Source organism: Artibeus jamaicensis, unplaced genomic scaffold (assembly GCF_021234435.1).
Source record: "Artibeus jamaicensis isolate MK-2021 breed Jamaican fruit bat unplaced genomic scaffold, CSHL_Jam_final scaffold_1283, whole genome shotgun sequence".
Taxonomy (NCBI): domain Eukaryota; kingdom Metazoa; phylum Chordata; class Mammalia; order Chiroptera; family Phyllostomidae; genus Artibeus; species Artibeus jamaicensis.
The window spans coordinates 17,593,641-17,617,599 of NW_026522028.1; the positions used below are offsets into that span (position 1 = coordinate 17,593,641).

Consider the following 23,959-nt stretch of genomic DNA (forward strand, 5'->3'; position numbering starts at 1 on the left):
AGATCCGTTTGCTTGGAGTATCAGGGAGAGGAGTGGGTATGAAGAAACAAAACAGAGAGCTTTGATCACACGTGGAGTCTGTGGACTCCAGCTTGGGAAAATTGAGAGTCACCCTTGCATCCCCCATTGCACTGGGCCTGGGCCTGGGCCGGGTCTACTCGGTCTGCCCCCTACTCTGGAAGCAAGAGCTGAGGGGCTGCCTGCAAGGTCCCTGGGAAAGAGCCAGTCACCAGCTCCCTCCCTACCCAGCTGGGCACAGTTTGAAAAACTCCAGGAGAGATCTGTTTGCTTGGAGTATCAGGGAGAGGAATGGGTATGAAGAAGCAAATCAGAGAGTATTGATCACACGTGGAGTCTGTGGCCGCTGGCTTGGGAGAATACAGTCGCCTTTGTGTTCCTACATAGCACTGGGAAGGGTTCACGCCAAGGCCGGTGGGACCAGAAAAGCCTGGCCGGGAATGCACGTCCACACCCCAGGCCAGGACTGTGAATCCTGGGGAAAGTCTGCTTTCAGGGGGGCGCTGAGGAGAGGGTTTTGGAAGAGCAAGCGTGAGAATGGCTGAGTTCACCGAGAAGGGAGAAACACAGCACTAATCGACCCTCAGACTGCTGCAGCTAGTGTGACCAGAAGAAAAGGATTGACCAGCTGGAAACCAACAGGAAGTTTTGTGTTTGTTTGTTTGTTTGTTTGTTTGTTTGTTTGTTTTTTAAATGATCTTTTATATGTTAACTTTATTATTGCTTTATCTTTCAATACTTTTAACCTCTCTCTTGTTTCTTGTTTTATTCCTTCTTCCTTTCTTTCCAAACCTACCACTTTCTCCTCCCTTCTGCTGCCTTTTTTTTCTTTCTTTTCAACCCCCTCCCCCCCAAGTGAGACAAAAGATTTGGAACAGCAAAAAGACCAGAGTGGGACTCAAAGAGGGGGCATCCCAACAGTAGAGACAGAGAGACAAAATTCATTTTGCTATAACAGAAAAACTACAAGATACTGAGTATTTGAGTTTTTTCCATTATTTTTTCATTATTACTACATCTTTTATTTTAATAGTATCTCTGTATTCCTCCTCTTTCTGTATAGTCTTCTTTACCTTGGCTAGATATGTTGTATCACTTGACAGGTTTCCCCTGTCCCCCCAACCATAGTGTATTGCTAATTTACTGTCCTTTACTTCCCCTTGCCCAGTTAGCAAACTATTGAAAGTCCAATACTCCCTAATCTTGGTGTATCATAGATTCTGTTGTATTATTGTTGCTCTAATATCATTGTAAATAATAGTAGTTGCATGCTGTTGTAAATACTACACAACACCCTCCCTGCCCAGATCTTAGCCCACTACATTATTGCCTGAACTATAATACTGCAGTGGTTGACTCTGTTCCCTCTCACACTATACCTATTTACCATCCCTTATTCTCACCTTACCTCACAATCTGACCTCCCTCAACCATACTCCTTTCTGGACCCAAATCACAAGCCTTCCCTCCCCAACGAGAGCCTTATCTGCCTTCCACCCATTCTGAAAAGTGGCTAGGTGGGTGGAAGACTACGGCTGTCAGTGTACATAGTTGGGGAAGCACCTATCTCTTCTCTACCAGCTGCTACTGTAAATATTATAGAATACTCTCCTGCTGTCATAAACCAGTGTGCCTTCCCATCAAACTGATCACACACACACACACAAAAAGAATAGGTGGAAGCCGTGAACACCAGGATACCCAAAGGAAGAGGAAACCCAACAACAAAGGAAGGTGAAGGAGGGAGTAGAAACCACACAAACCTCAACCCAAGATCTACCTGGAAATACAACTAAACAGTGGAGAAACTTCCCAGGGCAAACAACTGAACAAGAGCAAAACAGAATCTTCAAAATCCCATATATGTAGAAGAACTAGCTTCAACACAACTCGCCCTCACCAGCACAGCAAATTAAAACGGGTAGGGGACACAGGGACCATCAGTTCACCAGATGGTGGGAAGAACCACCCCCCCCCAAAAAAAGAAGACCCAGAAACAACAAAAACCCAAAGACAAACCCAGAGCCAACGTTAAGGACAGCCCAAAACCAGTGATTTGGGGAGATCAAAGAGACTACACCACTGAATCTCACAGGTATTATATCACAAAAGTTCACACCATAAATCCAGGAAGCCAGAACAAATCAATTTAAGAAGCTGAAGATAACAAGAAGAGTCTCACAAACAATGGGAAGATAAAAAAAACAACCCCCCCAATGAAAGGAAAGGAGGAAGCCTCAGAAAGAATGCTAGATGAAATAGAGGCAAGCCACCTATCAGATATTGAATTCAAAGCACTAGTTATCAGGAACTTCAAAGAGTTCACAATGAACTACCAGAAACTACAGGGAAATTATAATGATCTCACTGCAAACTCTATCAACATGAAAAAGGAAATAGAAACTATCAGCAAGGGCCAAGAGGGAATGAAGAATACAATTTTGGAGCTGAAGAACACAGTGAAAGGTATGAAAAGCAGGATTGATGAGACAGAAGATCGAATAAGCGACTTGGAGGACAAAGTAGAAAGAGATGCCCAGAAAGAGCAAGAAAAGGAAGAGAGGCTCAGAAAGAACAAAGAAGGATTAAGAGAAACACAAGACAATATGAAATGTAATAATATCCAAATAATAGGGATACCAGGAGAAGAAGAAAAGCAAGGGATAGAAAATCTATTTGAAAAAGTAATGATGGAAAACTTCCCTAATTTGATGAGAGAAAAAGTCACATAAATCCAGGTAACACAGAGAGTCCCAATCAAGAGGAACCCAAAGAGACCCACTTCAAGGTACATCATCATTAAAATGGCAAAATTTCCAGATAAAGAGAGAATCTTAAAGGCAGCAAGGGAGAAAAAGGAAAATAACCTATAAGGGAGCCCTAATAAGGTTAACAACTGACTTCTCAATGGAAACACTCCAAGCAAAAAGAGAATGGCAAGAAATATTCCAAGTAATGAGAACCAGAGGCCTTCAAACAAGGTTGCTTTACCCAGCAAGGCTCTTAATCAAGATAGAAGGCCAAATAAAGAGCTTCCAAGACAAAAGAAGTCTAAAAGAATACACTTCCACCAAACCAGCTCCACAAGAAATACTAAAATGTCTGCTTTAAGGAAAGGAAGGAAAAGAGAGAGACAATGAGAAGCACAGGTATAAAAATGACAATGAACAATTACGTATCAATAATATTCTTAAATGTAAATGGACGAAATGCTCCAATCAAAAGACAGAATAGCTGAATGGATAAGAAAGCATGACCCACACATTTGCTGCCTACAAGAGACCCACATTAGGACAAAAGACTTACACAGACTAAAAGTGAGGGTCTGGAAACAAATTTTCCAAGCAAACAATGAGGGAAAAAAAGCTGGGGTAGCAATACTCATATTAGACAAAATAGACTTCAAAAAAAGTACCATAAAAAAAAGACCCAGAAGGTTACTTCATAATACTCAAGGGAAGAATCCACCAAGAGGACATAAACATTGTAAATATATATGCACCCAACATAGGAGCACCCAAATATATAAAGAAAATCTTAGAGGACTTCAGGAAAGATATTGAAAGCAACACAATTATAGTTGGGGATTTTGACACCCCACTATCAAAAATGGACAGATCTTCCAAACAAAATATCAACAAAGATATTGTGGAATTGAACAACACCCTACATGAAATGGACTTAACTGATATATACAGAGCCCTTCATCCCAAAGAAGCTAAATACACATTCTTTTCAAATGCGCATGGAACATTTTCAAAGATAGACCACATGACAGTACCCAACACAAGCCTCAACAAATTTAAGAAAATTGCAATCACACCAATCATCTTCTCTGACCACAAGGGACTGAAACTGGAAACCAGCACCAAGAGAAAAGACCCAGAACATTCAAAATCATGGAGATTGAATAGCATGCTATTAAACAACGAATGGGTCAAAAATGAAATCAGGGAAGAAATCAAAAAGTTTCTGGAAACACATGAAAATGAACTCACAAAAACTCAAAACTTATGGGATACAGCGAAGGCAGTCCTGAGAGGGAAGTTCATAGCAATACAGGCCTACCTAAGACAGACAGAAACATTTCAAACAAATAACCTAACCCTATGCCTACAAGAACTTGAGGAACCACAACAAAGACAGCCCAGAGCAAGGAGAAGGAAGGAAATAACCAAGATCAGAGTAGAATTAAATGACATAGAAACTAAAAGTACAATTCTAAAAATCAATGAATCCAGGAGCTGGTTTTTTTAAAAGATAAACAAAATAGACAAGCCTTTAAGCAGGCTCATCAAGAAAAGAAGAGAGAAAACCCTGAAAGAGGAGAGATTACAACTGACATCACAGAAATACAAAAGACTGTAGGAAATTATTATGAAGAACTGTATGCCAAGAAATTTGAAAACTTAGGTAAAATGGACAAATTTCTAGAAAAATATAATCTTCCAAAACTCAATGAAGAAGAATCAGAAAGCCTGAATAGACCAATAACAGCAAATGAAATTGAAGCAGTAATCAAAAAACTCCCGAAGCACAAAAGCCCTGGACCAGATGGTTTCACAGGAGAATTCTATAAAGCATTTAAGAAAGAGCTAACCCCTATTCTTCAGAGGCTATTCCAAAAAATCCAAAACGGTGGAAGAATCCCAAATTCTTTTTATGAAGCCAGCATCATCTTAATTCCAAAACCAGATAGAGACACAACAAAGAAAGAAAACTTCAGGCCAACTGTAATCAAAACAGCCTGGTACTGGCATAAAAACAGGCACATAGACCAATGGAACAGAACAGAGAGCCCAGAAATCAACCCAACCCTCTACAGTCAATTAATATTCGACAAAGGGGGCAGTAACATAAAATGGAGCAAAGATAGCCTCTTCAGCAAATGGTGTTGGGAGAACTGGACAGCTACGTGCAAAAAAATGAAACTTGAGCACCAACTTACACCATACACCAAAATAAATTCAAGGTGGATAAAAGACTTAAATATAAGCCATGACACCATTAAAGTCCTAGAGGAGAACATTGGCAAGAAAATCTCAGATATTCCACGCAGCAACATTTTTACGGATATGTGCCCTAGAGCAAGGAATATAAAGCAAAGAATAAACAAATGGGATCTTATCAAAATAAAAAGCTTCTGCATGGCTAAAGAAAACAGTATTAAATTAAAAAGACAACCAACTGTATGGGAAAACATATTTGCCAATGATACCTCAGACAAAGGTTTAATCTCCAAAATATACAAAGAACTTACACGACTCCACTCTAGGAAGACATCGAACCCAATTAAAAAATGGGAAAAGGACTTGAACAGACACTTCTCTAAAGAGGACATACAGAACATCCAGAGACACATGAAGAGATGCTCAATATCGTTAGCTATCAGAGAGATGCAAATTAAAACCACAATGAGATACCACTTTACACCAGTCAGGATGGCTATAATAGACAAAGCAACAAACAACAAATGTTGGAGAGGGTGTGGGGAAAAGGGGACCTTAGTTCACTGTTGGTGGGATTGTAGACTGGTACAACCATTATGGAAAACAGTATGGAATTTTCTCAGAAAAATAAAAATTGACCTGCCTTTTGACCCAGCAATTCCACTGCTAGGATTATACCCCAAGAATCCTAAAACATCAATTTCAAAGAACCTATGCACCACAATGTTCATAGCAGCACAATTTACAATAGCCAAGAGTTGGAAGCAACCTAGGTGCCCATCAGTAAATGAATGGATCCAAAAATTGTGGTACATATACACCATGGAATTTTATGCAGCAGAGAGAAAGAAGGAGCTACTACCTTTTGCAACAACATGGATGGAACTGGAAAGCATTATGCTGAGTGAAATAGGCCAGGCATTGAAGGACAAATACCATATGATCTCACCTTTGACAGGAAGCTAAAGAATAAAACAAACAAGCAAACAGAATAAACAAAGATGCTGAAATAGAGAACAAGTGGGCAGCGACCAGAGGGGAGAGGGAAGGGAACTTAAGGGGAAAAAGGGGGAGGGATTTTGAGAAACAAGTATGAATGACACAGAGATGAGGACTGGGGGGGGGGACGGGAGGGAGGGGGGAGACCGGGTGGGGGGGGAAGAGGAAAAAAAAATGTACTTGAAAAGTAACCAAATATAAATAAATAAATAAATAAATAAATAAATAAATAAATAAAAAGAAAACTTCAGGCCAATATCACTGATGACCATAGATGATAAAATCCTCAACAAAATATTGGCAAACTGCATCCAACAATACAATAAAAAGATCATACACCATGACCAAGTGGGATTCATCCCAGGGATGCAAGGATGGTTCAATATTCACAAATCAGCAAATGTAATACATCATATAAACAAAAGCAAAGACAAAAATCACATGATCATATCAACAGATGCGGAAAAAGGTTTGGATAAAGTACAACACCCATTTATGATAAAAACACTCAGCAAAGTGGGACTAGAGGGAGCATTCCTCAACATAATAAAGGCCATACATGAGAGACCTATAGCCAACATCATACTCAATGGGAAAAAACTAAAAGCTTTTCCACTAAGATCAGAAATAAGACAAAGTTGTCCACTTTCACCACTTCTATTCAATATAGTATTGGAAGTTTTAGCCACAGCAATCAGACAAGAAAAGGAAATAAACCAAGGACATAAAAGACCTGTATGCAAAAAAATACATAACACTGAAGAAAGAAATCAAGAAAGATACAAACAAATGGAAAGATATACCATGGTCATGGACTGGAAGAATTAACATAATCAAAATGTCCATACTACCCAAAGCATTTACAGATTCAACGCAATACCTATTAAAGTACCAATGGCATATTTCACAGACCTAGAACAAACACTTGAAAAATTTATATGGAACCATAAACGACCCCGAATAGCAGCTGCAATTTTCAGAAAGAAGAACAAAGTAGCAGAGATCACAATACCTGATACCAAACTGTATTACACGGCCACTGTAATCAAAACAGCCTGGTACTGGCATAAAAACAGGCACATAGGCCAGTGGAATGGAACAGAGAGCCCAGAAGTAAACCCAAGTCTGTCCGGTCAATTAATATTTGACAAAGGGGACATCGACATAAAATGGAGTAAAAACAGCCTCTTCAACAAATGGTGTTGGGAAAACTGGGCAGCTGCATACAAAAAAAATGGAACTTGAGCACCAATTTACACCATACACCAAACTAAATTCCAGGTAGATAAAAGACTTAAATATAAGCCGTGACACCATTAAAGTCCTAGAGGAGAACACTGGCAAAAAAATCTCAGATTATTTCAAGCAGCAACTTTTTTACTGATGTCCCCCAGAGCAAAGGACATAAAAGAAAGAATAAACAAATGGGATCTCATCAAAATTAAAAGCTTTTGCATGGCTAAAGAAAACAGTATTAAAATAAAAAGAGATCCAACTGTATGGGAAAACATATTTGCCAATGATACCTCAGACAAGGGTTTAATCTCCAAAATATACAAAGAACTTACAGGACTCCGCTCTAAGAAGACAAGCAACCCAATTAAAAAGTGGGCAAAGGACTTGAACAGACATTTCTCCGAGGAGGACATACAGAGGATCCAGAGACACATGAAAAGATGCTCAATATCACTAGCTATCAGAGAGATGCAAATTAAAACCACAATGAGATACCACTTTACACTGGTCAGAATGGCCATCATAAACAAAGCAACAAACAACAAGTGTTGGAGAGGTTGTGGAGAAGAGGGGACCCTAATCCATTGTTGGTGGGATTGCAGACTGGTACAACCACTGTGGAAAACAGCATGAAATTTTCTAAAAAAACTAAAAATGGATCTGTCTTTTGATCCAGCAATTCCACTGCTGGGATTATATCCTAAGAACCCTAAAACACCAATCCAAAAGAACCTATGCACCCCAATGTTCATAGCAGCACAATTTACAGTAGCCAAGAGCTGGAAGCAACCTAGGTGCCCATCAGTTAATGAATGGATCCAAAAATTGTGGTACATATACACAATGGAATTCTATGCTGCAGAGAGAAAGAAGGAGCTACTACCTTTTGCAACAACATGGATGGAACTGGAAAGCATTATGCTGAGTGAAATAGGCCAGGTGCTGAAAGACAAATACCATATGATCTCACCTTTAACAGGAAGCTAAACAACAAAACAAACAAGCAAGCAGAAAAAAAAACCCAAAAAACAAAGACACTGAAATAGAGAACAAGGGGATAGTGACCAGAGGGGAGAAGGAAGGGAAGTTAAGGGGAAAAAGGGGAAGGGATTTGGAGGAACAAATAGGAAGGACACAGGGACGAGAACTAAGGGGGGTGGAAATGGGAGGGAGGTGGGGAGCAAGGGGCGGGGGAGGCTGGGATGGGAAAAATAGACAAAAAACTGTACTTGAAAAATAACTAAATAAAATTTTTAAAAAAGTAAATGAATGGATCAAAAAATTATGGTACATATACACAATGGAATTCTATGCAGCAGAAAGAAAGAAAGAAGGCGCTCCTACCCTTTGCAACAGCATAGAAGGAACTGGAAAGTATTATGCTGAGTGAAATAAGCCAGGCAGTGAAAGACAAATACCATATGATCTCACCTTTAACAAGAAGCTAAACAATGAAACAAACAAGCAAGCAAAATAAAAACAAAGACACTGAAATAGAGAACAGGGGGTCAGTGACCAGAGGGGAAAGGGGAGGGAATTTCAGGGCAAAAGGGGAAGGATTTACAGAAACTAGTATGAAGGACACATGGACAACAACTAAGGGGAGTGGAAATGGAAGGAAGGTGTGGAGCACGGCGGGGGGGGGATTGGATGGGAGTTAAAAAGAGAAAACTGTACTTGAACAATAATTAAATAAATTTAAAAAAATATATGGCCCAAATGTAGGAACAGATCAAAGCTCCCAAAACAGAACTAAGCAATGAAGAGATAGCTGAATTATCAGGTGTAAACTTCAAAACACTGGTAATCAGGATGCTCACAGTAATGGTTGAGTATGGTCACAAAAATAGAGGAAAAAGTGAAAAACATGAGCAGTGAAATAAAGAATATACAGGGAACCAACAATGAAGGAAAGAAAACTGGGAATCAAATCAACGGTTTGGACCAGAAGGAAGAAAGAAACATTCCACCAGAACAGAATGAAGAAACAAGAATTCAGAAAAATGAGGAGAGGCTTAGGAACCTCTGGGACAACTTTAAACATTCCAACATCCAAGTCATAGAGGTGCCAGAAAGAGAAGAGGAAGAGCAAGAAATTGAAAACTTATCTGATAAAATAATGAAGGAGAACTTACCCAATCTGGCAAAGCAAATATAGTTCAATGAAGTCCAGGAAGCCCAGAGCGTCTCACAGAAATTGGACCCAAGGAAGCACACACCAAGGTACATCGTAATTATATTGCCCAAGATAAAAGATAAGGAGAGAATCTTAAAGCAGCAAGAGAAAAGGAAAGAATCACCTACAAAGGAGTTCCCATAAGACTGTCAGCTGATTTCTCAAAAGAAACCTTACAGGCAAGAAGGGGCTGGAAAGAAGTATTCCAAGTCATGAAAGACAAGGACCTACATCCAAGATTGCTCTACCCAGCAAAGCTATCATTTAGAATGGAACAGCAGATAAAGTGCTTATCAGGTAAGGTCAAGTTCAAGGAGTTCATCATCACCAAGCCCTTATTATATAAAATGTTAAAGGAACTTATCTAAGAAAAAGAAGATCAAGATTATGAACAATAAAATGACAAAAAACTCACAACTATCAACAACAAAATCTAAAAACAAAACAAAAACAAACTAAGCAAACAAGTAGAACAGGAACAGAATCACAGAAATGGAGATCACATGGACGGTTATCAGTGGGGAGGGAAAGTGGGGAGAATGGAGGAAAATGTACAGGGAATAAGAAGCATAAATCGTGGGTACAAAATAGCGGTTAAGAATAGTATGGAAAATGGAGAAGCCAAAGAAGTCACATGTACAACTCATGGGCATGAATTAAGGTGGGGGAGTGCTGGTGGGAGGCTGGGTACAGGGCAGAAGGAAATAAAGGGGGGGGGGAATGGGATAACTGTAATAGCATAATCCATAAAATATATAAAAAATTATTTGGAGATTTTGAAAAAAGTAAAAATAAATTTTTAAATATTGTTTAGAAAAAAAAGTGATGAAAAGCAAGAACCTACATCCAAGATTACTCTATCCAGCAAAGCTATCATTTAGAATGGAAGGGCAGATAAAGTACTTCCCAGACAAGAAAAAGATAAAGGAGTTTATCACCACCAAATCAGTATTACATGAAATGTTAAAAGGTCTTCTTTAAAAAAAAAAAGGATATGAATAAAATGGCTATAAATACATATGTATCAACAACTGAATCTAAAAATCAAAATAAATGAACAATCAGAACAAAAACAGACTGATAGATACATAGAACATTTTGACAATTGCCAGAGAGGAGGGGAGATGTGGGCGTGAGCAAAAAATGTGAAGTGATTAAGAAGTACAAAGTGGCAGCAACAGAATAGTCAGGGGGATGTCAAGTACAGCATAGGGAATATAGTTAATAATATTGTAATAACTGTATGATGTCAGATGGGTAAAAGATTTATTGGGATAATCAGTAAGTTATATCATGTGTAATCACTGGGGTGTACACCTGAAAGTAACATAATATTGTATGTCAACTGTAATTGAAAAATAAAAAATGATTTAAGGTTTAAAAAATTAATCACAAATATTCATGACATTACCTACCAAACCTAATCCTAGGTATATACCCAAGAGACATGAGAATGTATTTGCAAGTTCCAGCCAAGATGGAGGTGTAGGTAGAAACCCTTAGCTTCCTCGTACAACCAAAAGGAGGATAACAACCGATCTAAAATCAATAAACAACCAGAAGTCCCAGAAAAATCAAACTTCGTGGAACTCTGACAACCAAGGAATTAAAGAAAACAGAAGAACCAGACCTGTGTACTGAGACAAAGAAATATGGCCCAAATGAAAGAACAGAGCAAAACTTCAGAAACAGACCTAAGAGATGAGGAGATAGCCAACTTATCTGATGGAGAATTTAAAGCCCTGGTAATCAAAATGCTCACAAAACTGATTAAGCTTGGTTGAAAAATGAAAAAAGAAATGAACGATACCCAAAATGAAACAAAGCAAAATATTCAGGGAACCAACAGTGATGGGAAGGAAACCAGGACTCAAAGCAATGATTTGGAACAAAAGGGAAAAATAAACATCCAACCAGAACAGAATGAAGAAACAAGAATTCAAAAAAGTGAAGAGGGGCGGGGGAGGCTGGGATGGGAAAAATAGACAAAAAACTGTACTTGAAAAATAACTAAATAAAATTTTTAAAAAAAGTGAAGAGGTACTTAAAAACCTTTGGAACAGCCTGAAACGTTCCAATATCTGAATTATAGGGGTGCTGGAAGGAGAACAACAGCAAGAAATTGAAAACTTATTTGAACAAATAAATGAAGGAAAATTTTCCCAATCTGGCAAGGCAAATAGACTTCAAGAAGTCCAGGAAGCCCAGAGAGTCCCAAAGAAGTTGGAGTCAAAGAGGAACACGCTAAGGCACATCATCATTAAGTTACCCAAGATTAAAAATAAGGAGAGAATCCTAAAAGCAACAGGAGAAAAGGAGACAGTTACCTACAAAGGAGGTTCCATTGGACTGTCAGGTGATTTCTCAAAACAAACCTTGCAGGCAAGAAGGGGCTGGAAAGTATTTGAAGTCATGAAAGGCAAGGACCTACATCCAAGATGACTCTATCCAGCAAAGCTCTCATTTAGAATGGAAGGGCAGGTAAAATGCTTCCCAGATAAGGTCAAGTTCAAGGAGTTCATCATCATCCATCCCTTATTATATGAAATATTAAAGGGACTTATCTAAGAAAAAGGATGAAAAAATATGAATAAAATGACAACGAACTCACAACTATCAACAAAATGAACCGAAAAGAAAAGAAAAACAATGAAAACAAAAACTAAGCAAACAACTAGAACAGGAACAGAATCAGAGAAATGGACATCACATGGAGGGATTTCAGTGGGGAGGGGGAAGGGAAGAATAGAGGGGAAAGGTACAGGGAAGAAGCAGCATACTCAGTAGACATAAAATAGATGGGGAAAGATAAAAATGGTATAGGAAACAGAGAAATCAAAGAACTTACATGTACAACCCAGGGACATGAACTAAGGCAGGGGGGAATTTTGGAGGGTTGGCAGGTGCAGGGTGGAGGAGGATAAAGGGGGGAAAATTCTGAAAACTGTAGTAGCATAATCCATAAAAAAATACTTTTAAAAAAGAGAATGTAGTTGCACACAAAGACCAATTCAAGAATGCAGTTTTATACAAAATAGCCAAAAACTGTAAACAGTTCAAATATCCATTAATAGGCAAACTGAGAACCAAACTGTGGCATATTCACTCAACAGAATACTACTCAGCAGTAAAAAAGATCAGATTACTGACACATGCAACAGTATAAATTTCAAAAACATAATATTAAGTGAAAGAACTTTTACACAAAAATCATGTTAAGACACCTTTTCTATAAATCTATAGGCTAGGCAACACTATGGCATAAAAATTTAGAATAGTGGTTATTTTGGCAAGAGTGGGATAGGAGTTAACCAGGAATGAGCAAGGGGGGGCTTCCATGGGATAATGGTAGTATCTTGTTAGGGGTATGGGTTCCATAAGTGTATGTATTTGTTAAAAACTGAGCAAAAGTACCCTCAAGATTTGTGCAGTTGCTATATGTAAAATTTATATCATAAGAAGCCTGTAAAAATATTGAACTGTAGTTCATTATATGCATGCTAAATATTTAAGGCACATATACAGATGTCTTCAGGGATAGATAAAGGAATGGATATGTGAGAAAAACAAATATAGGCAAATATTAATTGCAGAACCAAAGTGGTGGCTATAAAAGTATTTACTGTATGGTTCTTTCAACTTTCTTGTATGCTTGAAAATGTGTATAATAAAATACCAGGGCAGAGGGACTAAAAAAAGAGAAATCAAGGAAGGAAGAGGCAGCAGAGAATGCTAAAGAGGAAGAATTGGTGAAGTGGAAAAAAATGAGCCAGGTTTGGTTTCCCAAAAGCCAGTTAGAAAAGCAACTTTAGAGGAGGGAAAGGCAATTATGTAGTTTGAAAATTCAAGTAATATTAAGACAGGGCCTTTGGATTTGGCTGTTAAGAGAAGTTGAGCGGAGGAGAGAAGTCACACTAAAGTGGAAGGAGAGAAAGCTGTTGGTGAGGAAGCAGAGGCAGTAAATGCAGAGAACTTCTCAGAAACATGGCTGTAAAGGAGGCCAAAGAGACCAGCAATAGCTGAAGAATGTGGGGTCCAGATGATAGACAAAACTGGAGCATGTTCATTTGTGGATGGGCATGAACCAGCAGAGGATCAAGGGACACAGTAGGTAGAACTGTGAGGATATAATTTAGTTCAAATGAGGTTACACTAGATTAGGTTGGGCCTTAATCCAATGACCAGTGTCGTCACAAGAAAAGGACATATTAAGAAAAGAAAAGGACATAGTAAGAAGAGAAATTTGGACAGAAAGAGACACAGAGAGGTGGCCATGTGACAGTGGAGACAGAAATTATAGTGATGCATCTACAAGTTAAAAAGGGATCAGTCACATGGGCCTAATCCCACATGACTGGTGTCTTTATAAAAATGGGAAATTTGGGCACAGGCACAGACACTCACAGAGAGAACATGTGAAGAGACACAGAGAGGTGGTCATGTAAGTGTGAAAAGAGAAATCGCAGTGATGCATTTACAAGCCAAGGAACACTGAGCACTGCCAGCCCCACCTGAAATTGGAAGAAGAAAGGCAGGGTTCTCCCCAAAAGAGAGAGAGCTTGGCTGACACCTAGGTTTTAGACTTTCAGCCTCCAGAGCTATGAGACTAGATTTATTATTTTAAACCACCCACTTTGTTGTACTTTGCCATGGCAGCCCTGCAAAAGTAATACAGAGGAGATGAACAATGAAGAGACACGGGTGATAAGAACAGGGGTGATGTCCTTGACGAGGTGATGTGGAACCATTTCCAAGGTACCAGGGGAAGGGCTGGCCTTTGATAGTATCAGGGCCACCCTCTTCCACTGAAATAAGTATACCATTTTTCAGGGCAGATCTAAATAAGTAAGGGTTTATCCAGAAGCTTCATACAATATAGAATGCTTCAAACAGCCCTTATAATAGATTATCTTTCCTTTTAACTAACACACAATATGCAGCTTACATATTAGAGTTACTAGTCTTCCTCTAAACATACAAGAACCAATCCATGAATCTTAAGTACAGCAATTCTCTCCCTTCTGAAAGGAATTTGAGAACAAAGAAACAAGTCTTACCAACAGAAATGGAGCCAGACAATCAGCCACTGTTCAAAACAAAACAACTAGAGCAAAAGCCTAGTAATCCAAAATCAGGAAGCCCCTTACCTTGAGCTGCTGCTGGAGTTCACTGTTCAGCCGGGCCAGCACTGCATTTGCCTCTTTATTTTTGCGGATAGCGGTTTGAATAGCCTTCTTTTGTTTGGAATATTGTCTACAAAAAGTACAAAAAGTTCAGTGAAATAGAACTTAGAGGTGTGGACCCTGGACTCTTGTCAGAACAATCTGATTCGTGAGAAGTGCTGAACTAACAAGGGGCTAAATGTCACAGGGCTCCAAAAATAAAATCATATATTCACAAGCAGGCAGGCAGGCACACACCAAATTAAACAAGTTTGTCAGGATGAATTATTTACACCTAAAGTACCCATTTTATAACTTGAAGAAAAGCTGTGAATAGGGTTTCGAATACTTTGTGTTCCATTTATTCCCAGATATTTTAATAATTATTTCTTCTGGACAAACCACATTAAACTGGAATGTCCTTTTTGTGTAGGCTTTAATGGGATTTAAAAGACCTGCACGTGGCCCTTGTGGACAACTATGAAGGTAGAACAAAAACATTCTCTTTAGCAAAGATCCTACATTAATTTAGCCAGCCTACACAACTCTCTTTTATGCCTTGATTATTAGGGATAAAACGCTTGAGTGTGAGTGAGCACATGCATATGCATACACCAGCATACATAGCTGTAACACTTGAGAAATGCACAGAAACGTTTCAATGCCCATATTCCCACATTAAGTCAATAGTAAATTCAAGGAACAGGTATAAATAGGGTGACCATATGTCCCACTTTGCCCATTACAGTCTCTGCTTACACTGCCTGTCTGGCCCTAATTATTCCTAGCACATTCTTTCTCCCTCGAAACTGTCCACAGTTGGGATAATAAATCAACATGGTTGTATAACCTACAACTTTATATCCCACAGCAAGAAACACTAAATTCTCAGAGTGAAATGGCAACTTAAGTTCCCTTAGAAAAACAAATATATTTGTAATCACTGAGAGATAAGTTCTACTCCAGAGCAACTAATGCTCTGATGTATTGTGAAATGCATTGTGATCACTGTAGCAATCCGATTAATATTCACTGGAAATATTCTCTATGCCAGTCATTCTGCTATTCTGTAGGAGGTATACATACTCTCTTCGCCAACAAATGTGAAGACTAGTTTTTCTTTTTTTCACACAAAGATGTTAGTTATTAGTGAATTGACTTTTTCTAGTGCTTCCTGATGATTTTTCAAGTTTGGCTCATCCAGTCTTACTCTTTCTTGAATGAAAAATGCTACCTCTTCTATGACATCTTCATGGGTCCTCTGAGCTGAAAACTTCTTTCTCCTGAATTTCAGTCTTTTAAAAAAATTATTCAATTACAGTTGTTCCCATTTCCCCCCATTACTCTCCCCCTGCCCTACATACCCCCCACTTCCCACCCTCAATCCTTCCCCCATTTGTCCTTGTCCGTGGGTCCTTTACGCATGTTCCTTGATGACCATTCCCCTTCTTCCCCTCATTATCCTCCTCCCCCTTCCCCTCTGGTCACTGTCAGTTTGTTCCTTATTTCCATGTCTCTGGTTTTATTTTGCTCCCTTGTTTGTTTCATTGATTGGGTAATTTTCACCCTCATATATAGGAAAGGGGCTTCAAAATCTACTTTTTTAAATATATAGACTAGATGGTTTCAGGACAAGATGGAGAAGACACATCTCTCTATTCCTTCCTAGAAGTACATACAGTTAAACACTGGATACAATGCATAAAACATAAGATGACTCCAAAAAGTTGAATGGAGAAGGTAAACTACCTAGGAAACTCAGTACCCAGGGAAACATATAGCTGGGAATTCCCTAGGTGTTCTTTTTTGCTGCACAGGTCCTAGACTGGATAGTGAAGATGTTGGCCATCCATAAAGGTCAATGAGGGCGGATCAAAAATAACCCCCCCAACAAAACCTGCTCTCTCTCTCTAATCAAAGAACTTGGAAAAGGGCAGCCTAGCAAGACAGAAATCAGATACAATATCCCCTCTGATTATAGATATAAAATCTTTAACCAAGTATTAGCAAACAGAATTCAGTAATATATAAAAAGAATTATATACCATGACCAAAAGGAGTTTATTCCAAGGATGAAAGATTGATTCAATATTCAAAAATCAATCAATGTAATCCACCATCCTAATAGGTGAAAGAAAATCATATGACCATATAAATTGATGTAGTAAAAGCACATGATAAAATTGAACACCTATTTATGATTAAAAAAACAAACCTCTCAGAAAACTATGAATAGAGGTGAACCTCCTCAACTTCATAAAGAAGTTCTACAAAAAAAACTACACCAATGTCATACTTAATGAAAATCTGAATGTCCTCCCCCCAAATATTAGGAAGAAGACAAGAATTTCTACACTCATCACTATTTTCAATACTGGAAATCTTAGCTAGCACAATTATGCAAGAAAGTAAAAGACAAAAAAACTGTACTTGAACAATTAAAATAAAGAATTTTTTAAAAGAAGAAAAAAAAACCCTAGACATAGCACATAACCCAGTAATCACACTCCTGAACATTTATCTCAAAGGAATGAAAACTTATGTACATACAAGAACCTGTACACAGATGCTCACAGCAGCTTTATTCGTAATACTCAACCAACTAGACACAACCAAAATGTCTCTCAACAGGTGAATGACTAAACAGATGGTGGTACACCTATGCCATAGAATACTGCTTAGCAATATTAATTGAGATACATATAACAACTTGAAGGGATGTCAAGGGTATTACACCAAGTGCAAAAAGACACATGCTGTATGATTGTATTTACATGACATTATCAAAATGACAAAACTATAGAAATAGAAAACAGGTTGGTGGTTGTCAGGGGCAAGAAATGGCCGAGAAGAAAGAGTAGGTGTAACTCCAGTATCTTGATTACAGTGCTGGTTACAAGACTCTACACATGTGATAAAATAGCAATGAGCTACTGTTGACCCTTGAATAACCAGGTTTGAACTGCATAGGCCCATTTATATGCAGACTTTTTTCAATAAATACCTGCACTCTTTTTCCATCCATGGTTGGGAGTCTACAGATTTGAAAGACTGAGTAGATGCACTGACTGACCAATTTTCTATAGGGCGCTTGGACATTTGTGGATTTTGGTATCTGTGGGGGGGGGTAGTGTGGGGGTACTGGAACCAATCCTTTGCAGACACCAAGTTTTTGGATAGTAAAAATTTGTACATGAATTCTTGACTTCAGGGAGGTAAGTCGATAACCCTAAACCCCACATTGTTCAAGTGTCAACTATATACACATGCACTGTCCTAATACCCATTTTCTGGTTTTGATATTATACCACATTGAGAACATCATGTAGGCATGCAGACACTGCCACACTGGCTGCTGGACATGTCCTTAAGTGGTACAGGACACCTGGGGTTAAAGAGATGAGCAGAAGCCATGGAGGCTGGCATAAGTTTAGCCATAGTACTGTCACTCAACATCACATATCTCCAAACTGCTCAAAGCGTTCTATTTTCCAAAGTCCATGCTAAGTAGATACACGAGATGTGGGGGAAAACCAATTAAGCCAAATGAGTTTAAAGAAAAACTCCACTTTTGACCTTAAGGGCAGCTATTAATGATTACACAATCTGAGATCTGTTTATGACATGACTTGTAACTTGGACTCACTTCCTTTGCCCTAAATAGAGTAGGCAATGATGATATGTAAAGGAGAATTTGTTTCTTATAATAGGCCAGTTCTGATGTTCTTTTCCTGAAGAGCTGATGAGGATTTTGCAACTCGTCTATTTTTTAGCCTTTCTTAATGAATGTTCTGTTACAGAATTAAGAAAATGATTTGTAATAGATAAAAAAAAATGTACTTGAAAAGTAACTAAATAAAATTTAATATTAAAAAAAAGAAAAAGAAAATCATTTGTGACTTTTCTCAATTTTCCCAAAGAGGATACATAGTAAAGGCCAATGCAGATGAATATGTGGTCTACTTACTATAGACAATGGATATCTAAGGGCATCAGAGCTTAATTCTTTCCCAGAACCCTGGTTGAGAAAAGACCACATATACACTAACCACCATGTGCCTGGCTGTCTCTCTCCTTGGGGCTTAAAAAATTATGAATGCTAAGCCACTCCTTACCACTCCAAAATAAACTGGTCTGGGAGATAAAATTGGTTGCATAAAGTCCCCTGACCCCAAAACTTAACTCCCTGCCATTTATAACGCTACTTATGTTGCTGATGGGTGCTAGTCTCTCAGCCTGACACCATGTGGTTACCTAACCAACAAGAGAGTATCATGGTAAGGGACAGTCACTGAACAAGCAGATAAAATATCTCCTTTTAACAAATGGTGCTAGGATGACAGAATATCCACATGCAAAAGAATAAAGTTGGACCCCTTCCTCATTCTATACACAAAAATGAACTCAAAGTTGATCATAGGCTTCAGTCTGAAACCTGTAACTATAAAACGTTTAGATGTAAACACAGGAATAAATCTTCATGAACCTGGGTTAGGCAATGGTTTCCTAGATGTGATACCAAAAGCACAAGTGACGAGAGAAAAAAATGGAAAAACTGGACTTCATCAGAATTTAAAACCTTTGTGCTGCAAATAATACCATTAAGAAAGTGAAAAGACAATCCACAGAACTGGAGAAAATATTTGCAATTTAGATACCTGATAAGGTACCTATATTCAGAATATATGAAGAACTCATAACTCAAAAATAATGATAAAAATCCAATGTAGGAATGGGCAAAGACCCTGAATAGACATTTCTTCAAGTAAGACAAATGGTCAGTAAGCACATGAAAAAATGCTGGACCAATTAGTCATTAGGAAAATGCAGTGAAAACCACAATAAGATATTACTTCACATCCACTAGGATGGCTATAATTTAAAAAAAAAAAACATAACAACAAGCATTGGCAAAGAAGAAACTGGAACGCTCATACATTACTGGCAGGATTGTACAACACTGCAGCCATTGTGGAGCACAGTTTGACCATTCCTCAAACTGTAAAACACGGACTTACTATAAGAACCAGCAAATCTACCCCTAGGTATATGCCCAAGACAAATGAGAACATAAGTCCCCATAAAAACTTGTTAACAAATAGTATAGAAGCATTATTCTTAATAGCTGAAAAATAGAAATAACCCAAGTGGCCATAAGCTGATGGATGAATAAAATGTGGTCTATCAATACAATGGGAAATTATTCAGCAATAAAAAAGAATTAAATTCTGATTCATGATGCTACAACATGGATGAACCCTGAAGATATTATGCTAAATAAAAGAAGCTAGTCACAAAAGACTACATGTATGATTCCATTCACATAAAATGCCCAGAACAGGGAAATCAATAAAGACAAAAAGTCAATTAGTAGCTGCCTGTGGCTTAGAAGAGGGGAGAATGGAGAGTGACTGCTAATGGACACAGAATTTCTTTGGGGGGTGATGAAAATGTTCAAAAATTAGATCATAGTGATGACTGCATGACTTTGTGAATATACTAAAAACCACTAAATTATACACTGATAAGGATGAACTGTATGCTATATGAATTATATCTCCATAAAACTATTTAAAAAAACAACAAATAAAGACAAGAAAAGGAAAAGGATCTCTTTGTGAACACTCCCAACTGCCTTGCCAATCCACTCTGGAGGATGGTGTAGCCACTGCTGATTATCATTAATGTGAAGCAGAGATTAAAGTGGAAAGCTGGGGAATTACATGGAGGAAAGTTGAACCATGTTTGTCCCTGATAGAGATCCATGCCCTAAGCTTGGGGGTGGCTGGAAGACGAAAGCTCTCAATGACCTATATAGACCAAAATACTACTTCCTTTCAGCACCGATGGCAGCAGGGCACTATCCATTTGGAAAAACAAAAACCAAAACCATCCTCTGAAAAAGAATGCTACACAGATTTAGAATGGGGTTTTGGCTTCAAAGGCAAGTTATACCCACAAAATCTGTTGCTTTACTTAGTTACAAAATAGTCATGGGGATGTAAAGTGCAGCACAGAGAACACAGTCAATAATATTGTAGTAACTATATATGGTGCCAGGTGGGTACTGAAATGTGGGGAGGAGGGGACATTTATAAAGTATATGATTGACCACTATGCTGTATACCTGAAACTAGTACAAAATGATGTGCAGTGTAAACTCTAATTGAAAAATTAAACAAAAAGAAAACACCTATTGCTTTTCTTTCCATAAAAGTGAAAGCAAGAGAAAATCCACAGCAGTTGCTGATACCTGCAAGGTCTCTAGACCAGTTTCATGATGGATCTCGGGCACTTACATTAGTGATCAATAGGGCTCACTTGAAGTCATACACAGCAACAGGTTTCTGCCCTTAACACCTTGCTCAATTCCACAACAGGGAAACTGAGGCAAGTGCCAGCTCTTCGTAAGCCAAAGCCTTTGAAAAAGAGTTATTTCTCCAAAATATTGTTCTCTCGGCCCACCTACCCTTCAATGTCTGTTACAATATCTGGCTATGGAGACACTGCAGTTAATGATTCTATGCTGAGATGATCAACAACAGAAAGTTTATGGGGATTAAAAAGATCATGGGGATGTAAAGTACAGATCAGGGAAAAGAGTCAATAACATCATAATAAACTATGTACAGTGAAAGATGGTTACTAGACTTACTTGTAAGAAATATAAATGCTGAATCACTGTGTTGTACATCTGAAACTAATATTGTATGTCAATTGTAATTAAAAATACATAAAAAATTTTTTAAAGAAATCATATCCCACATCTACTGAAATTTGGGTATAAGGGTCATGAAGCTAGAGCTATTTTCCATGGGGAAACATAAGATAAGACAGGAAAAGAGGGAAAACTGACAGTTAGATCACTGTCTTCTTCATAGAAAAATGTGACCCAGCACATGGAGTGGAAGCGAAGGGAGAAAGGGAAAGAAATCAAATCGAAGTACACCATGGTCTTGTCTTCGCTTGCCCCTCGGGTCAGGATAGGACCTATAGCTTAGAAACCTGTTTCTGTGTGACTGGAAAATGGTAATCCCATCACAGAGATGAGTAAGGTAACACTACATCCATAAAACCATACCTTTTTATGGTATGAGTATAAATGTAAACATATCTACACGTACCTAAAGATTTAAAAGGAAGTCTCTGACGCTGCTGTCACTCATCTGTTCTACTTACTTTTGGACTGTTGGATGGGGTTTCACAGTTGCTGCAGACGCTGGCGCACCAACAGTAGCAGAAGGCTCTTGATTTTCTGCAGCTTGATTTTCAGGTCGTAATTTCCTACGAATGGGCTTTGATGGAGGCTGAGAATATGGCATGTCCTGTAGATTAAAAAGAAAACAAAAACCCCAAAATGTTAAACATGTAGATGTTTCCCCCATCATGCCAATACCCTTATGTTCCTCTAAGGTCAGGAATGTGCTCTACTGGAAGTCCATACCCAAGCATATATGGCTGATTTGCTGCTCAGAAAAAGCTGGACGGATATGGGCATCAGATTCCACTGGCCTTTCTTTCCTCCTTGTTTTTTTTTTTAATGCTTACAGACTATTACCTCTTTCTTGTCGCCTGGAAGGACATAGGAATTAGATTCCAGGGACCCATCCACCCTCCTTTCCTTATTATTGTAAATGCTGTGTGCATCTCAAAGCACAGAGCCTTTTCTACTAAAGACAAAATTTGCTCTTGCCTCACTGTGGTGCTTTTTGGAATATGTTCTAAGTTTTAAAGTTTATAACAGTCTCAGTCATATGTTCAGCATTTTCCTATACCCCACTTAATACATAGTGTCTCACTATGGAGACAGTTGACGTGCTTCCTTGAAGGCACCTGCTTCACCTGTGTACCTGAGCCAGGGCCCATTCTCTTTCCTGAGAGAAGGGCCTGAGAAAATGGGGAAGAACAAGAGGAGAATGAGAAGATGAAAGGACAGCACAATGAATAGTGATGCCAACCAAGCAAATGACCTGGGACTCAGTAATATGAGTAGGCTGAAATGCAGAAGAGACCACAGCACAAAGACAAAGGTGGGGAGACAAATCACACCCCCAAAAGGTGCTCCTAGAGGCATAGCAGTGTGTGCGGTTCTGCTAAAGGCATATGTCCCTCCCCACCACACCTCTCAGTCTTGCTAACAGAAAAGCCGCTGTATTTAGCTGGGAGGTTGAAGAGGGAAGTACAAACTGCCAGCAACATCAATGTCCAGCTCAGGAATCATCAGAACCCCATCTTCACACAGAACCCAATTTCTAGGAAATCTGGGTCATTAACATTCATATCAGGACACAAAAACCTTAAAACGGTAGATGTGCTAACAGAGGCAAGAAGCCCAAGAGAGAGCTCACAATGCCACCACAGTGGCACCCTTGTGCTGGCCTTACCTTCTTTGTTGGACTACTCTCGGCAGCTTGGGAGGGGGCTCTGCTCAGTTGGGGGTGTAGCTCGGCCTCGGACCCTTGCTCAGACTGCAGCAAAAGATCAATAAGATAAAAATGCAAAACCATAACCACCCAAATATATAATAAAGAGCACTTAGGAAAACAGTCATGACAGGGAAACTGATTTACACCAAGTTGCAGCCAAGCATGGGCAGGTCTACTGATCACTGGGAAAACCTTCCATAGACCCTGTTCTTCCCTCCCATCCCTCTTCCAGCATTGCTGAACCTCAGGAAAAGGAGTCATAGGATGTCTTCTTTAAATAGACATATATATTGCTAAAAAGTAACACTTCACAAACTCAAACTAAAAATAACAAAGCTTATGGGAAAAATAGGGTTGGGAAAATTTAAATTTTAACCTGAATACTAACAAAAACAATAATCAAACAGAAAACACTGAAATTTTAAAAATATGTTAAATTCCTAATAAAGAAACACTCTAGATTGAGATCCAAGATGGTGAAAGAATAAGTGGAAGTTACACTAACCCCCTCCCAAGACCAATCCGGAATTACAACTAAGCTGTGGAGAAATTATCCTGAATAACCAGCTGAACACTAGCTGGAGAGAAACCTTAGAGCCACGGACAGACAGATGAAACCACTTCATCGTATGACTGGTAGGGAGTGCTGAGGAGGTGTGAGAGGGCTGGCAGGACTCCCACAGGTGGTAGCAGAAGTTCTGGAGGGTATTTCAGCAGAAGAGGGGTTCCCCCTGAGAAGTGTAGGGCCTGAACCTCAAGATGGGCTTGCCAGCCTATACATAGACCAGAGCAGGAAAAGAACCCAGATAACATCCACCTGTGAAAAGTAGTAGGGGTTCTGTTGGCCAGAGAGAGGCAGCTAGAGATGCAGAGAGCCTTTTAAAAGGCCAATAGACAAAATTTTGTTTGCAGCCAGTTACCCTGGGCTCTGGAAGAGGGAGGGCAGAGTGTACTAGAGACATTTGAGGAGACTCTGGGATTGGGGGATCTGGG

General features: G+C 38.9%; 1 protein-coding gene across 3 annotated transcripts in view; it reads right to left on the minus strand.

Annotated features, from left to right (window-relative positions):
- The window catches only part of REPS2 (RALBP1 associated Eps domain containing 2), a 219,772-nt gene that overhangs the window by 11,228 nt on the left and 184,585 nt on the right, over window positions 1-23,959 (minus strand). For 2 of the 3 annotated variants that reach the window (XM_053655826.1, XM_053655825.1), the window contains exons 15-17: window positions 22,925-23,008; window positions 21,720-21,865; window positions 14,526-14,631 (exon numbers count right to left, since the gene is read on the minus strand). In XM_053655826.1, the coding sequence (XP_053511801.1) occupies window positions 14,526-14,631; window positions 21,720-21,865; window positions 22,925-23,008 (336 nt within the window). The remainder of the gene's footprint in view (window positions 1-14,525; window positions 14,632-21,719; window positions 21,866-22,924; window positions 23,009-23,959) is intronic. The other variant, XM_053655827.1, reaches the window with a different exon arrangement.